General features: G+C 41.7%; 2 protein-coding genes across 4 annotated transcripts in view; one reads left to right on the top strand and one right to left on the bottom strand.

Annotated features, from left to right (window-relative positions):
• Positions 1-12,562, bottom strand: part of MTBP (MDM2 binding protein) — a 34,050-nt gene extending 21,488 nt beyond the window's left edge. The window contains exons 1-11 of one of the 2 annotated variants that reach the window (XM_075415630.1): positions 12,427-12,562; positions 11,905-11,985; positions 10,589-10,662; positions 10,325-10,470; positions 9,793-9,851; positions 8,357-8,501; positions 6,717-6,834; positions 5,999-6,133; positions 5,129-5,223; positions 3,361-3,433; positions 505-622 (exon numbers count right to left, since the gene is read on the bottom strand). In XM_075415630.1, the coding sequence (XP_075271745.1) occupies positions 505-622; positions 3,361-3,433; positions 5,129-5,223; positions 5,999-6,133; positions 6,717-6,834; positions 8,357-8,501; positions 9,793-9,851; positions 10,325-10,470; positions 10,589-10,662; positions 11,905-11,985; positions 12,427-12,508 (1,126 nt within the window). In that variant the 5' untranslated portion in view covers positions 12,509-12,562. Of the gene's footprint in view, positions 1-504; positions 623-3,360; positions 3,434-5,128; positions 5,224-5,998; positions 6,134-6,716; positions 6,835-8,356; positions 8,502-9,792; positions 9,852-10,324; positions 10,471-10,588; positions 10,663-11,904; positions 11,986-12,426 lie in introns of those variants that run through there. The other variant, XM_075415631.1, reaches the window with a different exon arrangement.
• An 18-nt stretch (positions 12,563-12,580) lies between these two features.
• Positions 12,581-16,723, top strand: part of MRPL13 (mitochondrial ribosomal protein L13) — a 37,128-nt gene continuing 32,985 nt past the window's right edge. For both annotated transcript variants that reach the window (XM_075415632.1, XM_075415633.1), the window contains exons 1-2: positions 12,581-12,691; positions 13,358-13,481. In XM_075415632.1, coding sequence (XP_075271747.1) covers positions 12,665-12,691; positions 13,358-13,481 — 151 coding nt within the window. In that variant the 5' untranslated portion in view covers positions 12,581-12,664. The remainder of the gene's footprint in view (positions 12,692-13,357; positions 13,482-16,723) is intronic.

The raw sequence follows: 16,723 nt of genomic DNA on the forward strand, positions 1-16,723 counted from the left end.
TCTCTGGTGAATGGAAGCGTTCGGCATTTCCTGACGTTCTGTATTCTCCTGGGAAGAGGCTGAAACTAAATGCAAGTGCACTGAAGAACCTCTGGAAATGCTTAAGTGAGAACAGAAGAATCTAGGTGAAGCATACCGTATTTCCACCTGCAGAAGCAAACCTCTTTACCCACGGATCACACAATCACCTTACAAAGGTATGTGCAAGCTGCATCTTAGCTGACAGACAGGACACAGAAATGGTTTAACGAGGTGCACATTGTTTCCTTAAAGGTCACCATGATGTTATATTCAATTTTCCTCTACAACAATTCTGCATAGCTGAATTCACATTCCCCAAAATCTTCTGTGTTAATAAAGATTACAATCACCGACTCCATTTCATTGGAGAAAAAAGGGCATTCCAAATGCACAGAAAAACCCCACCATGTATATCTGTATATACATACACATTTAGATACAACCACAACAAAATACACCTGTAGTCATCTCCCCTTTACTTACCAGTAATGACCTTTGGTTTCTTAGCCATATATTCCTTCCATTTCTTGGTACTCAGCTGGGCAGGGGATGGGATCACTACACTGCTTACATTACATGGTAATGTAAATAAAGCTCCTACCTAAATAATGCGAGCAAATACAATACATGCAATATTACTGAAACCTATTTTACATTTAATTCCTGAGCTACTGATTTTGCAATATTTCAAATGTACTTCAGTTGAAGAAAAACATCTTTACTCATCACTTCTTTCATTCACACCAACCAAGACAGAATAGCATTTGACACAGAAGCTGTAAAAATTGTGCTTATTTTTTGCTCCAGTTGAGAGATCAATAACTGCTGAATTTCTATTTCCTACATAAACAGGTATATGTTACCTATTACAAGTCTTCCAATAATCTGGCTAAAAACTCTTCTGTAGAGCGGTATCCAGAATGAAAAGAAAATTCAAAGATATAGTTGCATCAGTGACTCTGCGTTCCTTTGATATCATGTAATTTTTTTCCTCCCTACCTGTTATCCTTTTCAAATAATCAGATACTGGACTATGTTTATGTCTATATGTAAATTTCAGGCCAATAAGCACTAATCGAAAAACACACAAGTATTTGAATACTCAAGCAATAATAAAATGCTTTTAAAGCTATTAGAAAAGCCTACAAATGCATAATATTTCTAGTAGGTAGACTGAAAAAAAATCCCTACAGGAAATTGTTACATTGGAAACACTCCATTCATGTTCTATGATGGGGTTACAGTGCTGGTGGATAAGGCAAGACCAACCGACATCATCTGCCTGGACTCGTGTAAAGCATTTGACACTGTCCCAGACGACATCCTTGTGTCACAATTGGAGAGACATGGATTTGACTGATGGACCACTCAGTGGATAAGGAATTGTCTGGATGGTCGCACTCAAAGAATTGTGGTCAACAGCTTGATGTTCAAGTGGAGACCAGTGACGAGTGGCACTCCTTAGGGGCTGGTATTGGGATCGACACTGTTTAGCACCTTTGTCGGTGACACGGACGGTGGGATTCAGTGCACCCTTGGCAAGTCTGCTGACAACACCAAGCTGTGTGATGCAGTTGATTCACTAAACGGAAGGGATGCCATCCAGGGGGACCGTGACAGGCTTGAGAGGTGGGCCTGTGCAAACCTCATGAAGTTCAACAAAGCCAAGTGCAAAGTCCTACACATGGGTTGGGGCAATCCCAAGCACAAATACAGGTTGGGCAGAGAATGGACTGAGAGCAGCCCTGAGGAGAGGGACTTGGGGGTACTGATAGACGAAAGGCTGGACATGAGCCACCAGTGTGCACTCGCAGCCCAGAAAGGCAACCATACCCTGGGCTGCATCAAAAGCAGCGTGGCCAGCAGGTCGAGGGAGGGGATTCTGCCCCTCTACTCTGCTCTGGTGAGACCTCACCTGGAGTCCTGCATCCAGCTCTGGAGCCCTCAGCACAGGAAAGACATGGATCTGTTGGAGGAGGTGCAGAGGAGCCACAAAACGTATCAGAGAGATGGAGCATCTCTCCTCTGCAGAAGGATTAAGAGAGTTGGGGCTCTTCAGCCTGGAGAAGAGAAGGCTCCAGGTAAACCTTACAGCAGCCTACCTGAAAGGGCCTACAAGAAAGCTGGAGAGGGACTTTTTACAAGGGCATGTAGCGATAGGACAAGGGGTAATAGTTTTTAACTAAAAGAACGTAGATTTAAATTAGGTACAAGGAGGAAATTCTTCACCATGAGGGTGGTGAAACACTGGAACAGGTTGCCCAGAGAAGCTGTGGATGCCCTCTACCTGGAAGTGTTCAAGGCCAGGCTGGACTGGGCTTTGAACAATCTGACCTAGTGGAAGGTGTCCCTGCCCATGGCAAGGGGGTTGGAACTAGATGATCTATAAGGTCCCTTCCAACTCAAACCATTCGATGATTCTATATGCAGACTCTAAATAGTAGCCTGAGACCATGTTTTAACTGGTTTTGGCTTTTTCTTTAAAGGAACTAGTAGACATGCAAGCTCTTAGACTGAAAAAGATCTTTGACCAAGAGTTCAGTATCCTCAAGTAAAATGAAAATTAACTGGGATATTTACCAATATAAAACTATTCCACAAGATACTTTTGGAACAGCATTGGAAAAATTACTTCTTTTCTGGCTAAGCATAACGGAGAATGGAGTGGCAGCAGACAAAAAAAATCACTAAAAACCTAAAGACCAAGCTGAAGATTAAACATACAGCTGGATAATGGAATACCAACTCCACAGTAAATAAAGAACTTAAGTTATTCGTTGTAATTTTGTCAGTATTTTCACTTTGCAGGCTCTGTTTTGTTTGGCACAGATTTATTTTATACACACCAGAAAACTTTCCTAAACGAGCACACATTACCTTAAAAATTCAGGAAAAACATCTTCAAACTCATATTGTGGCTATGAATAATCATACTATCATTCCAGGGGCAGAAAAGAAAAAGAAAAGATAGGCTTGTAAATGTTTCCAGAGCTCTTCTTATCCAAAATCAGAATGGAAACACAGAATATGCACATGTAAAATAAAAAAGCTTGCCACTTCAGACTAGCTAGATAAATTTTCTGAGCTGCACACACACCTGCCTTTTGCTGAAAAAAAAAGCTGAATTATGATAGCACATAAATTACCTGTCAGATTAGGATTAAAAGTAACTACATGTTTTAGGAGACTGAAACTTATTCAAAACAAAGGTAAAACCATTCAATTGGCTTACAAATTTTCAAGACCTGTACAGCATGCACATTTAAAAGTCAAATTTGCTTATAGAACTAAATATTGCAGGAGTTTACACAGAGACTAGGTTTAAAAAGAAGTTATTACCTTCCCAGAAAGAGAAGAAATCTGGTCCAAAAGCAGTGTAGATGTCTCCTTGACACTCTTTCTTGCCAGGCTCCTGAACAGAACAGCTTAAGGAACCCCACCTTCTCAAAGAATTCCATGCATCACAGAACCACGGAATCACAGAATGTTGGGGACTGGACAGGACCTCTGTGGGTCATCTAGTCCAACCCCCCTGCGGAAGCAGGGTCACCTACAGCAGGCTACACAAGACCTTGTCCAGGCGGGTCTTGAATATCTCCAGAGAAGGAGACTCCACAACCTCCCTGGGCAGCCTGTTCCAGTGCTCCGTCACCCTCAGAGGGAAGAAGTTCTTCCTCATGTTCAGAGGGAACTTCCTGTGCTTCAGTTTGTGCCCATTGCCCCTTGTCCTGTCACTGGGCACCACTGAAAAGAGTCTGGCCCCATCCTCCTGACACCCACCCTTCAGATATTTATAAACATTTATTAGGTCCCCTCGCAGCCTTCTCTTCTTCAGGCTGAACAAGCCCAGCTCCCTCAGTCTTTCCTCATAGGAGAGATGCTCCAGTCTCCTCAACATCCTCGGAGCCCTCCACTGGACTCTCTCCAGTAGCTCCTCATCTTTCTTGAACTGGGGAGCCCAGAACTGGACACCCTACTCCAGATGGGGCCTCACTAGGGCAGCGTAGAGGGGAATGAGAACCTCCCTTGACCTACTGGCCACACTCTTCTTGATACACCCCAGGATCCCATTAGCTTTCTTGGCAGCCAGGGCACACTGCTGGCTCATGGTTAACCTGTCGTCCACCAGGACACCCAGGTCCCTCTCCACAGAGCTGCTCTCCAGCAGGTCCGCCCCAAGCCTGTACTGATGCATGAGGTTGTTCCTCCCCAGGCGCAGGACCCTGCATTTGCCTTTGTTGTACCTCATCAGGTTCCTCTCTGCCCAACTTTCCAGACTGTCCAGGTCACGCTAAATGGCAGCACAGCTTGCTGGTGTATCCACCACTCCCTCCCAGTTTGGTGTCGTCAGCAAACTTGCTGAGGGTACATTCTAACTCTTCATCCAGGTCATTGCTACCATCAGATTTAAAATAAGGATTCCAAGTGCATAATATCTGATACTCCAGTACCACAAAAGATATGAAACTCACCTGCCCAGGTAAAGTGGTGCACTTGGAAACGTTATATGATGAAATAGGACCACTGACACCTTTAATATATGCAGGCATAAACAGATAACAATATATTCAAAATCCTAACAGGCTTATACAGCCTAAGATGCTATTGTTACACCAAGACTCATATCAAAAGTACATAAATTTAAAACCAATATGAATACACCTTGAGACCTCTGCAGCATACACAACTGAAGACAAAAGTCCTCCACCACACCTTGTCACAGATTTTGCACCTACACAATAAAAACACAATTTCTGGAAAAATGTTTCTATATTGCAAAACACACTACATACATTAAGGAGTAAGGTTTGGGGTTTTTTTAAACTTAAACACCAGTAAATATTTCTCTGTTCTTTCCCCGCAAACAGCATACACATCAGCAGAGAAAGTAGAAGTGCAATAACGTAGCAATAAGCAACTATTTTTTAGTGCAATTTATATTTCAACATAACGTCTATTTGTGAAGAATCACTATGACTGTTTTGGCATGCTGGAATAGAATGAGTCCTTGCTAATCCTCATGTGTTACTTGCATGGATAGATCCTGATTGTTTTCCTTCTGCTATCGACCTTGCCATTAGTAGTTTAGAACCCTAAAAAAGGATACAGCTCGAATTCCAGATCTGATATAAAACAGGAGGGCAGATCAGAGAGCACCACCAACTGTAAAAATTCTAGTGCAGGACCGTAGTAATGAAAAACCTGAAACGAGATCAAATGAAACATCTGTAACACCATATATGATGTTATCTCTGTAGAACTTTCTCAAGTGTGTTGCTGGAGGCATTTGCCTTACAAGTACATCTGAAAGAGGTACAAAGGAATATAAAAACATTGTACAATACCATATTAAAGGTAATTCTATAGAAAACAAGGAAGGTATTTAATTCTGTCTAACAAAACTCACTTTCTAGAATGTCAACCCATCAAATGGCTTGTAATTCTTATTCAAAAGCAAAGAAAAATAAAATCTACCAGGAACATACAAATGCAATCCAAAATGTACATCTTTTAACAATCAAAATAATCATCTCTTCATTGATATCACTTTTCATAAACACTCCTTTTTGTTTTCATCAACAAACATGATTCTAGAGTTCCCATCAAATACCTAATTCCAGTGGAAAACAAGAAACAGCAACAGTAATAAAAAACCATCACCAAACTTTTCAAATGAAGTAGAAATAAATGCAGAATTCACAAATAAATTACATATTTTGAGTATTAAGACTGAACTTGAAAGTCTCAATTTCAACTTGAAAAGTCTTGATATCGCATTCCGAAGAACAAACAGATGAAATTTTAAGGACTTGTTTTGAAAACATGCATGAGCAAAAGTAGCATTCCTCGATCTTACTCAATTACTTTTAAGTTTAATTTTCAATTCTGACTAAGGTTTTCCCAATTACTTATTTTCTCAGGAAAGTAAAATAAATGAATTCTAGTGGCTCAAAGAAAGATCAAGAATAATACTTACCTCTGGCAAAGCATCAGTATTCCTCGGTTGTCGCCCTTTTTTAACGGCAAAGCAAGAACTTAAATGTGAAGTGCTGAATGTCTTTGCTGAAGGGCTCTTCATACAAAATTCTGGAAACCTAACTTCTGATCCAAACTTAGAGAAAAAAATAAAGAGACAACAAACGTGTCAAAAGAGAAAAATTCTTTCTCTTCAGCCAGTTATGTGTATTATCATTTTAAACAAATAGTATTCTATTTGTTTCCAGCAGATCCATAAAACTAAGTAAAAATATTAGACTCAGGAAACCAACTACTATATCCAAAACCTTAATACTGAAAGTGTAAACAATGTCTTTCACAATCACAGAGCTATTAGTCTTTGCAGAAACACTTGATGTGTGCTTGCAACAATGACTTGCAGAGTTACATGATAATGATTTGCGATAGATACAAAACAATCTAATTTTGAACAAGAAGTTCTAAGGCAAATATTTCAGAGGAGAGCACCTGGATTTCTGAAATTCAAATTTCGACGCCTTGATCTCATTTATCCTTTCATCATACTAAAACGCAAGTTGTTCCCCCACCCACCAAGACACGTTGCACATTGCCTTTTTGAATTACACTATCAAAACCAAATTTGCCTTAAAGCATAAAATGCACTGTACAATACATGCTTTAAATGATGTACACAGATGCTTTAAAAAAATAACCATATTTTTAAAAAGTTATTTTACCTTTCTTTCCCATATCTGAATCTTTCCTCTCCACAGTTCTTTCAAATCAATAACATTCATGATATTATCTGAGGATACAAAGTCTGCTGATAGATAGTCTGCAATCTTTTGCCAACTACTGTAAAAACAAGGAAGAATTAATCTTACCAAATTTAGTGTTACAAATTAACACGCAGTGTAAGTTGACTGAATTTACCTATTACCTCTTAGCACTGAATAGTCTTGTCTATGTTATGACAGACATATATAGCTTTATATTCCACAAAGTACAAGATATTACAGCATTGCTGGTTCAGTCTCTGTAAAGGAAGTTGTTCATATCCTCCAGGAACGTGACAGCAAAGAACTCAGCCAGACATCAAATCACCCCGGCAATGGCAAGCTGCAGGCATACCATAACAAGGTTGGGTGACAGAAGCTGGAGCAAAGCCAGGCATCCATCACTGAGGCTATCACTGGTCCATCTGGAGAGTTTGAAGTTAGCCTTGTAAGTAGAGATATGCCTGCAGCACAAGTATTACCCAAATTCAACAACAAGCGAGAGAGAGAACAGTCAGTATCTGTGGGTCACACTGGCAGTTTGTCTTCTCAGAGAAATCGGTACCATCAAGAGAACAGGAAGAAGAAGTGAGAAAACTTTCGTCACAGAAACTGGATGCCCAAATAGTCTCATTTTTCAGAAAAGGCAGCAGAAAAATTTCTTCAGTCAAAAGCCAGTTGCACAGGAAGATATCAATGAGCACTGAGATCGAGTGTTCATGGAAGTCACTGCAACAAGTTCATCTTCCTCCGTATACTTTAGAAAGTACTATATAGTAGGTATATGGCATTTGACTTTTTCATTTTACACAGTTTTGTTAATTTAGGATTAAGCTTAACCCCATATTCCATGAAGCAAACTTGAATCTTCTGGGTGTGGAGGGTGAAGTGCCAAGTTATTAAATACCAATACAATAATTCAGTGCACGGGAAAAAAAAATAACAACTGTGGTTTACACTGAGACACATCATGGCCTATTTATGTCAATTAGAGGAGGATATTAAGGAAATTACAGGATTTAATTTCAAATTGAATTAATAGTTTCAGTGTTACGACTCTTCGGAAGCATACATGAAGTAATTGAGCATTGATACTGCATGTATCAAGAAAAAACAAATCAGACGTACTTCACCCCCCCCCCCAAAATGTCATACCAAAGGTAATACAAAATGTAAAGTACAACCCGCGGAGTTCTACATTCATTTGACAAAACATGGAAAACTATATATCAATACAAGTTACTGTGTAGCATAGTAAATCTTCAAAAGACAGAATGCACACTGAAGACACTAGTGATAGGGAGGAAAGTGAAAAAGAAAGTATTTTACTTTCTGCTCTCATAGTAACAGGCACTTCAGAGGGCTTGCCTTTTTGCCTGCCTCACTGGTAAGGGCACACATTTACAATAAACTAGTATGAGTAATTACCCCCCTCAAACAACAACAGAACACAAATCTACATACTTGCAAAATATACATGTAAAGTACTAAAGACACTACAGTGTTTTAGTTTCAAATAAAATGCTTCAAAACAAAACACTGCCATATACTAACACGAAACAAGAGTGACCTTGTCTGTACACCTAAACTAAAGAGCATACCCTTTGGAGTCATTCGCTGCAATGGAGATTTGCGCCGAGTGCCATTCTCTCAGGTGTTTCAGGGCACCAATAGCAGGTAAGCAGTCTTTTAACTTGGGTCCATCTTGTTCAACAGCTTGCAGTATTACATCAACCATTGCTCTGCCTTAAAAACAGTTATATGTGACTCAAAGTACCATTATTCAGTAAATGGTCCACTCATTTATAGCCAGAAAAGTACTGATTATTACTGACAGCACTGAAATGGCTTAAAGAGTTACCTTAAGTAACTTCAGCAAGGCTTAAAACTTCATAGAATCACAGAATGGTTTGGGTTGGAAGGGGCCTTACAGATCATCTAGCTCCAGGGGCACCTTCCACCAGAGCAGGCTGCTCAAAGCGCCGTCCAACCCGGCCTTGAACACTGCCAGGGAGAGGGCAGCCACAGCTTCTCCGGACAACCTGTGCCAGCGCCTCACCACTCTCACAGCAAAGAATTTCTTTCTTGTATCTAATCTAAATCTGCCCTCTTTCAGTTTAAAGCCATTACCCCTTGTCCTGTCACCACATACCCTTGTAAAAAGTCCCTCTCCAGCCTTCTCGTAGGCCCCTTCAGGTACTGGAAGGCAGCAATAAGATCACCCCGGAGCCTTCTCTTCTCCAGGCTGAACAACCACAACTCTCCCAGACTGCATTTTAGTTCATCTCTCGCTGCTCTTCTTAGTTTAACACAAAATGAAGTTAAATATTTTGCTGTTTGCTCAGTTACAGCAGTTCTACACCTTTCCCCTCTCTCACTCCGCACTGTATTTGTCAGATTAAAGTCCTGTATCCCTGTCTCCAGTACAACTACGCTATGCCATTTCCCTCCTTTTAACATCTCTAAACTGCCTGTTTCTCATTCTTTCCTCATTCAGTTCCTTTTCTATCCCAAATCAACTATGGCAACATTATGTAACCCTAACATACAAGGTGATCTGCATCTCCAGTTTACAAAATCTGAATCCAATAGCTCTGCTCTATGCTCCTTCACAGCTTCTTTGCTTCCACCCACAAGCAACCAGCTGGCAGATCAGATGAACGCCTGATGTCAACACCTTCATTTTTTTCATAAAAACTTCCTGTGGCTGCATGTTGAGTTTCGTATGGCTTACTGTCTATTACTACTTTGGTGCCCTTTCAGATGCAAAACTTAATTATACAAATAGCTACCTTCAACTTTACTGAAACACAGCCTTCCAAAGAAACAAGCAGCAAACTACTCTGTAAGCTGATTTGCAATGTCAGCTATGCTCAGTTTCCTTAAACTACTAGCAAGAGCTGCACACGAGTCAATTCAACTAACAAACTAAAATCCCCTGAATTTTTCAATTCGACTACGATTTTGCCAGCTGAGTTTTCAGAGTAATAACTAAAAAGAGAAACTCAAATGAGATTTCTTTTTTAAGAGAGATTACCTGGGGCAGGCAGTTTGTCAGCTAACTGATGCAGGCTTTCTGCAGCTTCCTCATAGATGCTGAAAATAAAGAGCAACACAGTTAAAACAAGATATAAGCAAAGTCACTTAGAAATAAAAAGTTAGAGCTAATGAATACTACCCGATGTAAGTATCTTATCTCTTTAAAATTCTGCACAAACATACCTAGGCAATGAAATATACTTCTCTCCCCTTTCACTGAGCCAGAAGGCTAAATGACTTCAAAACAATCTGCAATAAAACTTGAGGTAGGATTCAAGACAGATTAGCAACAAACTTCCTCTATATAACCGTCAGCTGTTAGGAAACTGTTCAATTATCCTACAAAAATCATCTGTAGCTAAAAAAATTACAGCTATGTTAAACAAAATATTTTCAGCAGCAATAGAGGACTGTTCATAGTTAAATGTTGCTTTGGTAATTACTTTTACTTGTTAAATTTTCTTGATTCCCTTGGGTTATTCTTGTTAAATGTCAGATCACTATACCTTAAAAAAAAAAAAAATGCATACTCAGTCATAGACAGGGACTCTCTACTGTTATTGTCATCTTCTTCAAAATTTTGTCTGACTCCCAAGCATTCGTCAATACTTGTTTGGAGAGAGTCTTCATTTCTCTGTGTGTCAAAATTTATTTCCTCCCAGTCAGAACTGCAGAACTAATCAAGCAAAAAGAACTAATTAAGCAAAAGGAATTCTGAACATCACAGCTTCAACTTGAACTAGAGACACGCAGACTGCTGAGAAACTTACAGTCTGAAAAAACATATGTCTTACCTGATAATAACTGCATATGACATGACTCGCAAAATACCACTTCTTTACACCTGGAATACCAGCCACGGAACATGCTGCAAAGAGACAAAACAATTATTTAGAATAATCAATCCACTACAGTCTATTCTTCCTATTATAATCTCTGTTGAAAGACTACACAAGTCATTTAATGTGCCACAATGATTTGAGTTCTATTTTCCTTTGGCACTATCACTAAGTTCTAAATATACTAAGGTGTAGGTAAGTGCCTTGGCAAGTGTCTAACTATTAATGATCCTCTGACTGCTAACAAGTAAGAAGATCTTGGACCTCTTCACTACTGCTCTCCTTTTGCAGAAGTTGTATCATACCTGAACTAAACCACAACTTTCATAAATACGGGTTTACGCAGTTCACAAAATGAGATGCTCTCTAAACATTTCTATGCAATAACAAGCACAGAAGTTGAAACACAGCTAAACATTCCCATTTTCATGAATTTTAACAGTTTATAGTGGTTTCTCCACAGGAATCACAATTTGATGACAGCTGTGACAAGATGAGCCCTAACAGCTCAACACTAGATATCCAAACCGAGTAAAGAAGGAAGAAACATGTTCCGTCTGAACATGAGGAAGAATTTCTTCCCTCTGAGGGTGACGGAGCACTGGAACAGGCTGCCCAGGGAGGTTGTGGAGTCTCCTTCTCTGGAGATATTCAAGACCCGCCTGGACAAGGTCCTCTACAACCTACTGTAGGTGACCCTGCTTCGGCAGGAGGGTTGGACTAGATGACCCACAGAGGTCCCTTCCAACCCCTACCATTCTGTGATTCTGTGAAAGCATATCTTTATAAAAACTAAAAACAAACACCCAACCTCTAAAAGTACTACAGCAGATCTTCAGAAACCTATTGTAAGATGATAAAATGATTTAACAGATATTTGTGGATCGGGTTTCTGAATTGCTACCCAGCAGACAAATACTGCTTCCACGGAAAAAAATTAGAAGGCATCATCAGAGTAATGAAAATAACCAAAACACCACCGACATGAGAAACGAGCCCTTTCCTACTCTTCCTTGCTAAACTGGATTGAAATTTGTCTGCCTTCCAAACCCCTTGTCTTTCATTCCTCACGTCCAATCTATCTAGCCATCTCCTAACAGCTCAGCAGCGGAAACGCCATCAGCTCTCGGCAGCAGGCGCGGGAGCAGCCCGGCTGCAGGCTCAGGCTGGGTTTCCTTGACTTTCCGACTGCTTTCGCCTCGAGCACGAAGCGGCCCAGGCCAGTTCCCGGGGAACAGCTGCCGTACCCTGCGGGACACGGCCACAGTTACCTGGGAGTTCGCTCCCGTCTGCATTTCCAGCCGAGGCGCAGCTTTCCCTCAGGAACTGGCAAAGGCTCGCAGCGGTCCCTGCTGAAATAAAAAGTTTTTCTTAAAACGACTGAATTCCAGAAGTTAAGTCTCGCTTTCTTGCGAACACGGTATAATGCTCAGCTTAATATTAGAAGTTTAGTTTCAAAAAAGCGTCAACCACAGACTTGCTGGAACTCAACGAGGCAATTTTCGCAAGGTTCTCGCCGCGGTACCGCCGCTACCGAGTTCCGCGGCAGCGCCGCGACAAAGCACAACCCCCGCTACGTTTCTGAAGGTTTCAGTCAGCGGAGACTTTTAGCCTGGAACAAAAGCGGGGGGTAACGAGGCGGGGATCCAGCAAAGCCCGCACGGGCGCAGCCCCCGGCCCCGCGGCCGCTGAAGAGCCCTCGTCAGCCGAGCCCGCGCAGGCCCCGCGGCGGGCGGCTCCCGCTCGGCGCGGCCTCCAGCCTCCCTCCCCCCCCCCCCCCCCCCGCACCCTACCTGCTCCGGGCCCGCCGCCGCCCGCCGCCGCCCCCCCGCCCCGGCGCTCCCCCCAGCTCAGGAGCAGGACGTAGCGATCCATGGCCCGGCAGGGACGGGGACGGAGCCGCCGCCGCTCCGAACCGCCCGCGCTGCCGCCCTTGCACCGCCCCTCCCAGAGCAGCGCTTCCGCTTCCCGCCGGTGCGGCGGCCGGCGGGATCCGCTTCCCTTCCCCTCAGCCGCGCCGGGAGGGCGGCCATGGCCAGCTACACCAAGGCGGCACAGGTGAGCGCGGCCCTCTCCCCTCGGGCCGGGCTGTGCTGGGGCGGCCGCCGCCTCGCAGCTGTGCCCGGGCGGCCGCCATGGTGCAGAGCGGCCGTGAGGGGCGGCGGGGCAGCAGGCCCCGGTGCTCGCCCCGAGGGCCCGCTGCGCAGCCGGTAGCGGTCCGGGGGTGTGTGAGGGACAGGGCTGCGGGCTGCAGGCGGCTCCGGCTGCTCGCGTTGATGAAGCTGCGTCTGGGGAGTTGTGCCCTTCGCTGGGAGGGAAGGGGGCGGTCAGCACTGAACAGCCTACAGCGGTTTTACATCTGGGTTGTTCCCTTCACTGAGGGAAAGAGGCGATGGGCGTTAAACAGCCTACAGCGGTTTTGCATCTCAGTTAGAAGTAATGGAAGCTTACAGCAAGAGATCTTCGTTTTTGAAACGAAGCCCTGCGCGCTGGTCACCCTTCAGTGTTGGTACCGGCACTGGCATGGGATGCACGTACGGCTGGGGGTGTACGGCAGCGTGTTCCGTCCGCTTAAAGGTTGTTCAGAGGGGGTGTTGCTGAATATGAGTATTCCTTCTGGTATTTTGCAGTGTAAAGAAAGTGTTGGTCTGATTAGAAAAGCTAGATTTATGTATGATAGTGTGCTCTTCTACTCTGTTAAGTGCAGCCTCTCTTCCTCTTCAGCAATGGGCTACTTTTGCTAGAGCCTGGTATCTCCTCGATGCCAAGATGCAGCCACCAGGAAAAATAGCAGCTGCGACTGTGATGAGGCTTGAAGGCAGGCATAAACCTATTTATCATGCACTGAGTGAGTATTGCAGTAGATAAAAGCACATTTGGTTTCCTTCGCTTGTGTTTTTCTTCTGATTTCAGTTTTAAAATTAAGCCTGAAACGTAAGGTTACTTTTTTCAGTTGTAAATTATAGGTGTCTTAGTTTTCGTTCTCATCTTTTGCTTTTATACCCCTCTACAACCTTACATTGTTTTCTTTACCAATTCATATAAAGCTTGGTAGGAATTCATAATTTATTTTTAGTAGCTGAATTACAGTGGGTTGTGCTTCCATTTTTTTAAAAACCTTGAAATGTGTTTTGTTGCATTTATTTTAAATGCAAAGATTTAATTTGCAGTGCACATAATGAAACACTGATGTGATTCTTGATTAGATTTTCTAAATGCTATGTTTAGTAACTGCACAATGCTACAGAGTTTTGGAGTGATCATTATGAATAAGTTGCAGAGAGGTCCTGTCTTCATGAAGCAACGGGCACAAACTGACACTCAGGAGGTTGCCTCTGAACATCAGGAAACACTTTTTTACTGTGAGGGTGACTGGAAGTGGTTGCCCAGGAGGTTGCTGAGTCTCCATCGTTGGAGATACCCAAAAGCTGGTCCTGCTTGAGCAGGAGGATTGGACAACATGACCTCCAGAGGTCACTTCCAACCTCAGACGCTCTGTGATGAGGAGACTGGAACCTGTCTGGTTCTTAAATGGGCGACATAATCATTGTTGAAAGAAATCTTCTTGGTTAAATGAAAAAGTCATTTTACTTTCCTGCAGATCAGAAGATTGAGCAGTAAAGATGTATCTGTGATCTTCATAATGCTGTAGTGCCTGTCTTGCAGTTATAAGCATTTTATAGATAATAAAAAGGTGATTCCTCATATTGATGGTATGGTGCTTGCTGTAATACTCATGCAAATTTTTGAAGAGACATTACTGAAACATAGGGGAGGCATTAAACTTTGCTGATACTTGTGGAGTGTACAAACTAAAATTATACTTGATCGGCTTTTCATAATAGAAGGTGATATTTGTAGTGTTCTAGGGACGTATTGGTACTGGAGTGCTGCTGTTGCAAATTGTGGCGTATCCACAAGATGTCACTGGAGACTAAGGCTGTCTGAAAAATAAAGCAGCCGCTGAGAGGAAATGTTTTTGGTTGTCCTGTGGGAAAGATCTTTGATATTTTTATGTCCATGAAGTTATAAAACCCTGAAAAGTCATTTAAAGGATAACTTTATTTGTTCTAAAGTATTCTGTAAATCAGTACCAAATGCATTACACCTGAGACTAACATTGATCGGTTACTACTACTGAGAGACATTTGATATTCTCTAAGAGAGCAAAGCATGCATGAATTTGTGGTTGGTGTACTTAACACTTCTTTTTTTCTTTTCTTTTTTTTTTTTTCCTGAGCTAACAAGAAATGTTTTAGTGTCTGTGAGATAAAAGTTCCTTAGACAGAATAACATTATGGGGATTTTTTTGTTTCGTTTTTAATGTGGTATCCAGATACACTTCTATAAAATCATTGTGTATTTATTGTGTTGAAGAGCATCTGGAGCCGAATTTAAGCTGTGGTTAGGGAAGGAAAGAAGTTTGATTTCATGTATATTTATTTTCTGTTTTGGGGATAATCTTTCATTATTCTCCGGAGTCTCGTATTTTTAGATGCTGTCAGATCATATGTCTGAAGTAAGGGTATACAACCTAGTTCAGGAGGTTTCAGTCTGGATTTTTATGTTTCTTCTTTCTTTATGTTGAGGCCTGTAACTAGTGGTGTCCCCCAGAGGTCAGTACTCAACCCAGTCTTGTTCAACTTCTTCATCAATGACCTGGATGAAGAGTTAGAGTGCACCCTCAGCAAGTTTGCTGATGACACAAAACTGGGAGGAGTGGTGGATACACCAGCAGGCTGTGCTGCCATTCAGCGTGACCTGGACAGGCTGGAAAGTTGGGCAGAGAGGAACCTGATGAAATTCAACAAGGGCAAGTGCAGGGTCCTGCACCTGGGGAGGAACAACCCCATGCACCAGTGCAGGCTCGGGGCGGACCTGCTGGAGAGCAGCTCTGCGGAGAGGGATCTGGGTCAGTTCCCTGAAGTTTATTTAGACATACAGTGGTTTTAGAACTGATCTGTCAGTGGTGAAAGGCTGCATCAATGAAGATGTTTAAATTGTGTTTGCACGTACCTGTAGTTGAAAGTAGAGCTTTAAAAGAACACAAGATTAAAGAATGGTAGAAAAATAGGGTGTGAAACTTGCATTGATTAATTATATGATCCTGTAAAAAAATGCGTGCTCCATTTAAGTCCTTCTTAGTGTAGCTGCTTTGTTACCTACTCAAAATTGATCAAATGAGCCTCTTCAAATACTTATGTTATGCTAATATGGTAAAACACATGAGAGTGAACTTTGGGCAAATCATTTTCCAGTTGATTGAGTGGGTGGTTATAGCTTATACAGCTGATCAAGTTCATTACTTCTGAAATGAAGAACTACATCTTTTTTCATATTTCCATCACGTTTTTGAGATAGTATGGGTTTTATTAGCATTTTATTAGTAAATAAGATTTGTTAAAGTAACTTTCTGGCAAGGTATTGGTGATAGTCTTTGCACTTAAAAAACTTTTGGTGTGAAGTTTGCTGATAGAACACAAAACATATCTGTGCGGTAACATTAACTTCTGCTTGATTGATAAAAATGTGGTTTTTTCCCCAACAGAGCTAGTTTATGTTTTTTTTTGTGGGGCTTTTCTCCCCCACAGTCTTTTTGTTTCTTTTACGTATTTAGCCCTAGGCTCTAATTATAAAAATAGAATTACTTTAGTTACCCAGAATATTCAGTCCTCCAGTAAATGTTGGTACTGTTTTTATAAGAAAACTAAAATTAAACAAATATTTAGGATCATTGTTTAGAACTAACCTTTTTTTATTCTTGGTTTTTAGAAATGTAGGTGCATATGCAGCGTAATCTGTTGAATAAAGTAATACATTTGCCTGTAAGCCAGTTTTCCAGATCTTAGCTGAAGAATTGCAATGGTTTAATTATCTAGCCTGATGTTTTTTTAACCTTCTCACCTGCCTTATAACCTGACAATACTAACAAAAATAGTAATTAAAGTTGGTATTTAAGTGCAGATTTAGGTGATGTGACTCAAGCTCTGAGCTTATGACAAATGTATATATGTGCTACTACGTATGTGTCGCACACTTTATAGTTGTTATTTTGGTGGAGTACTCCTATGGTTCCTTTAATATTTTCCA

The sequence above is a fragment of the Opisthocomus hoazin genome, chromosome 3 (genome assembly GCF_030867145.1).
Source record: "Opisthocomus hoazin isolate bOpiHoa1 chromosome 3, bOpiHoa1.hap1, whole genome shotgun sequence".
Taxonomy (NCBI): domain Eukaryota; kingdom Metazoa; phylum Chordata; class Aves; order Opisthocomiformes; family Opisthocomidae; genus Opisthocomus; species Opisthocomus hoazin.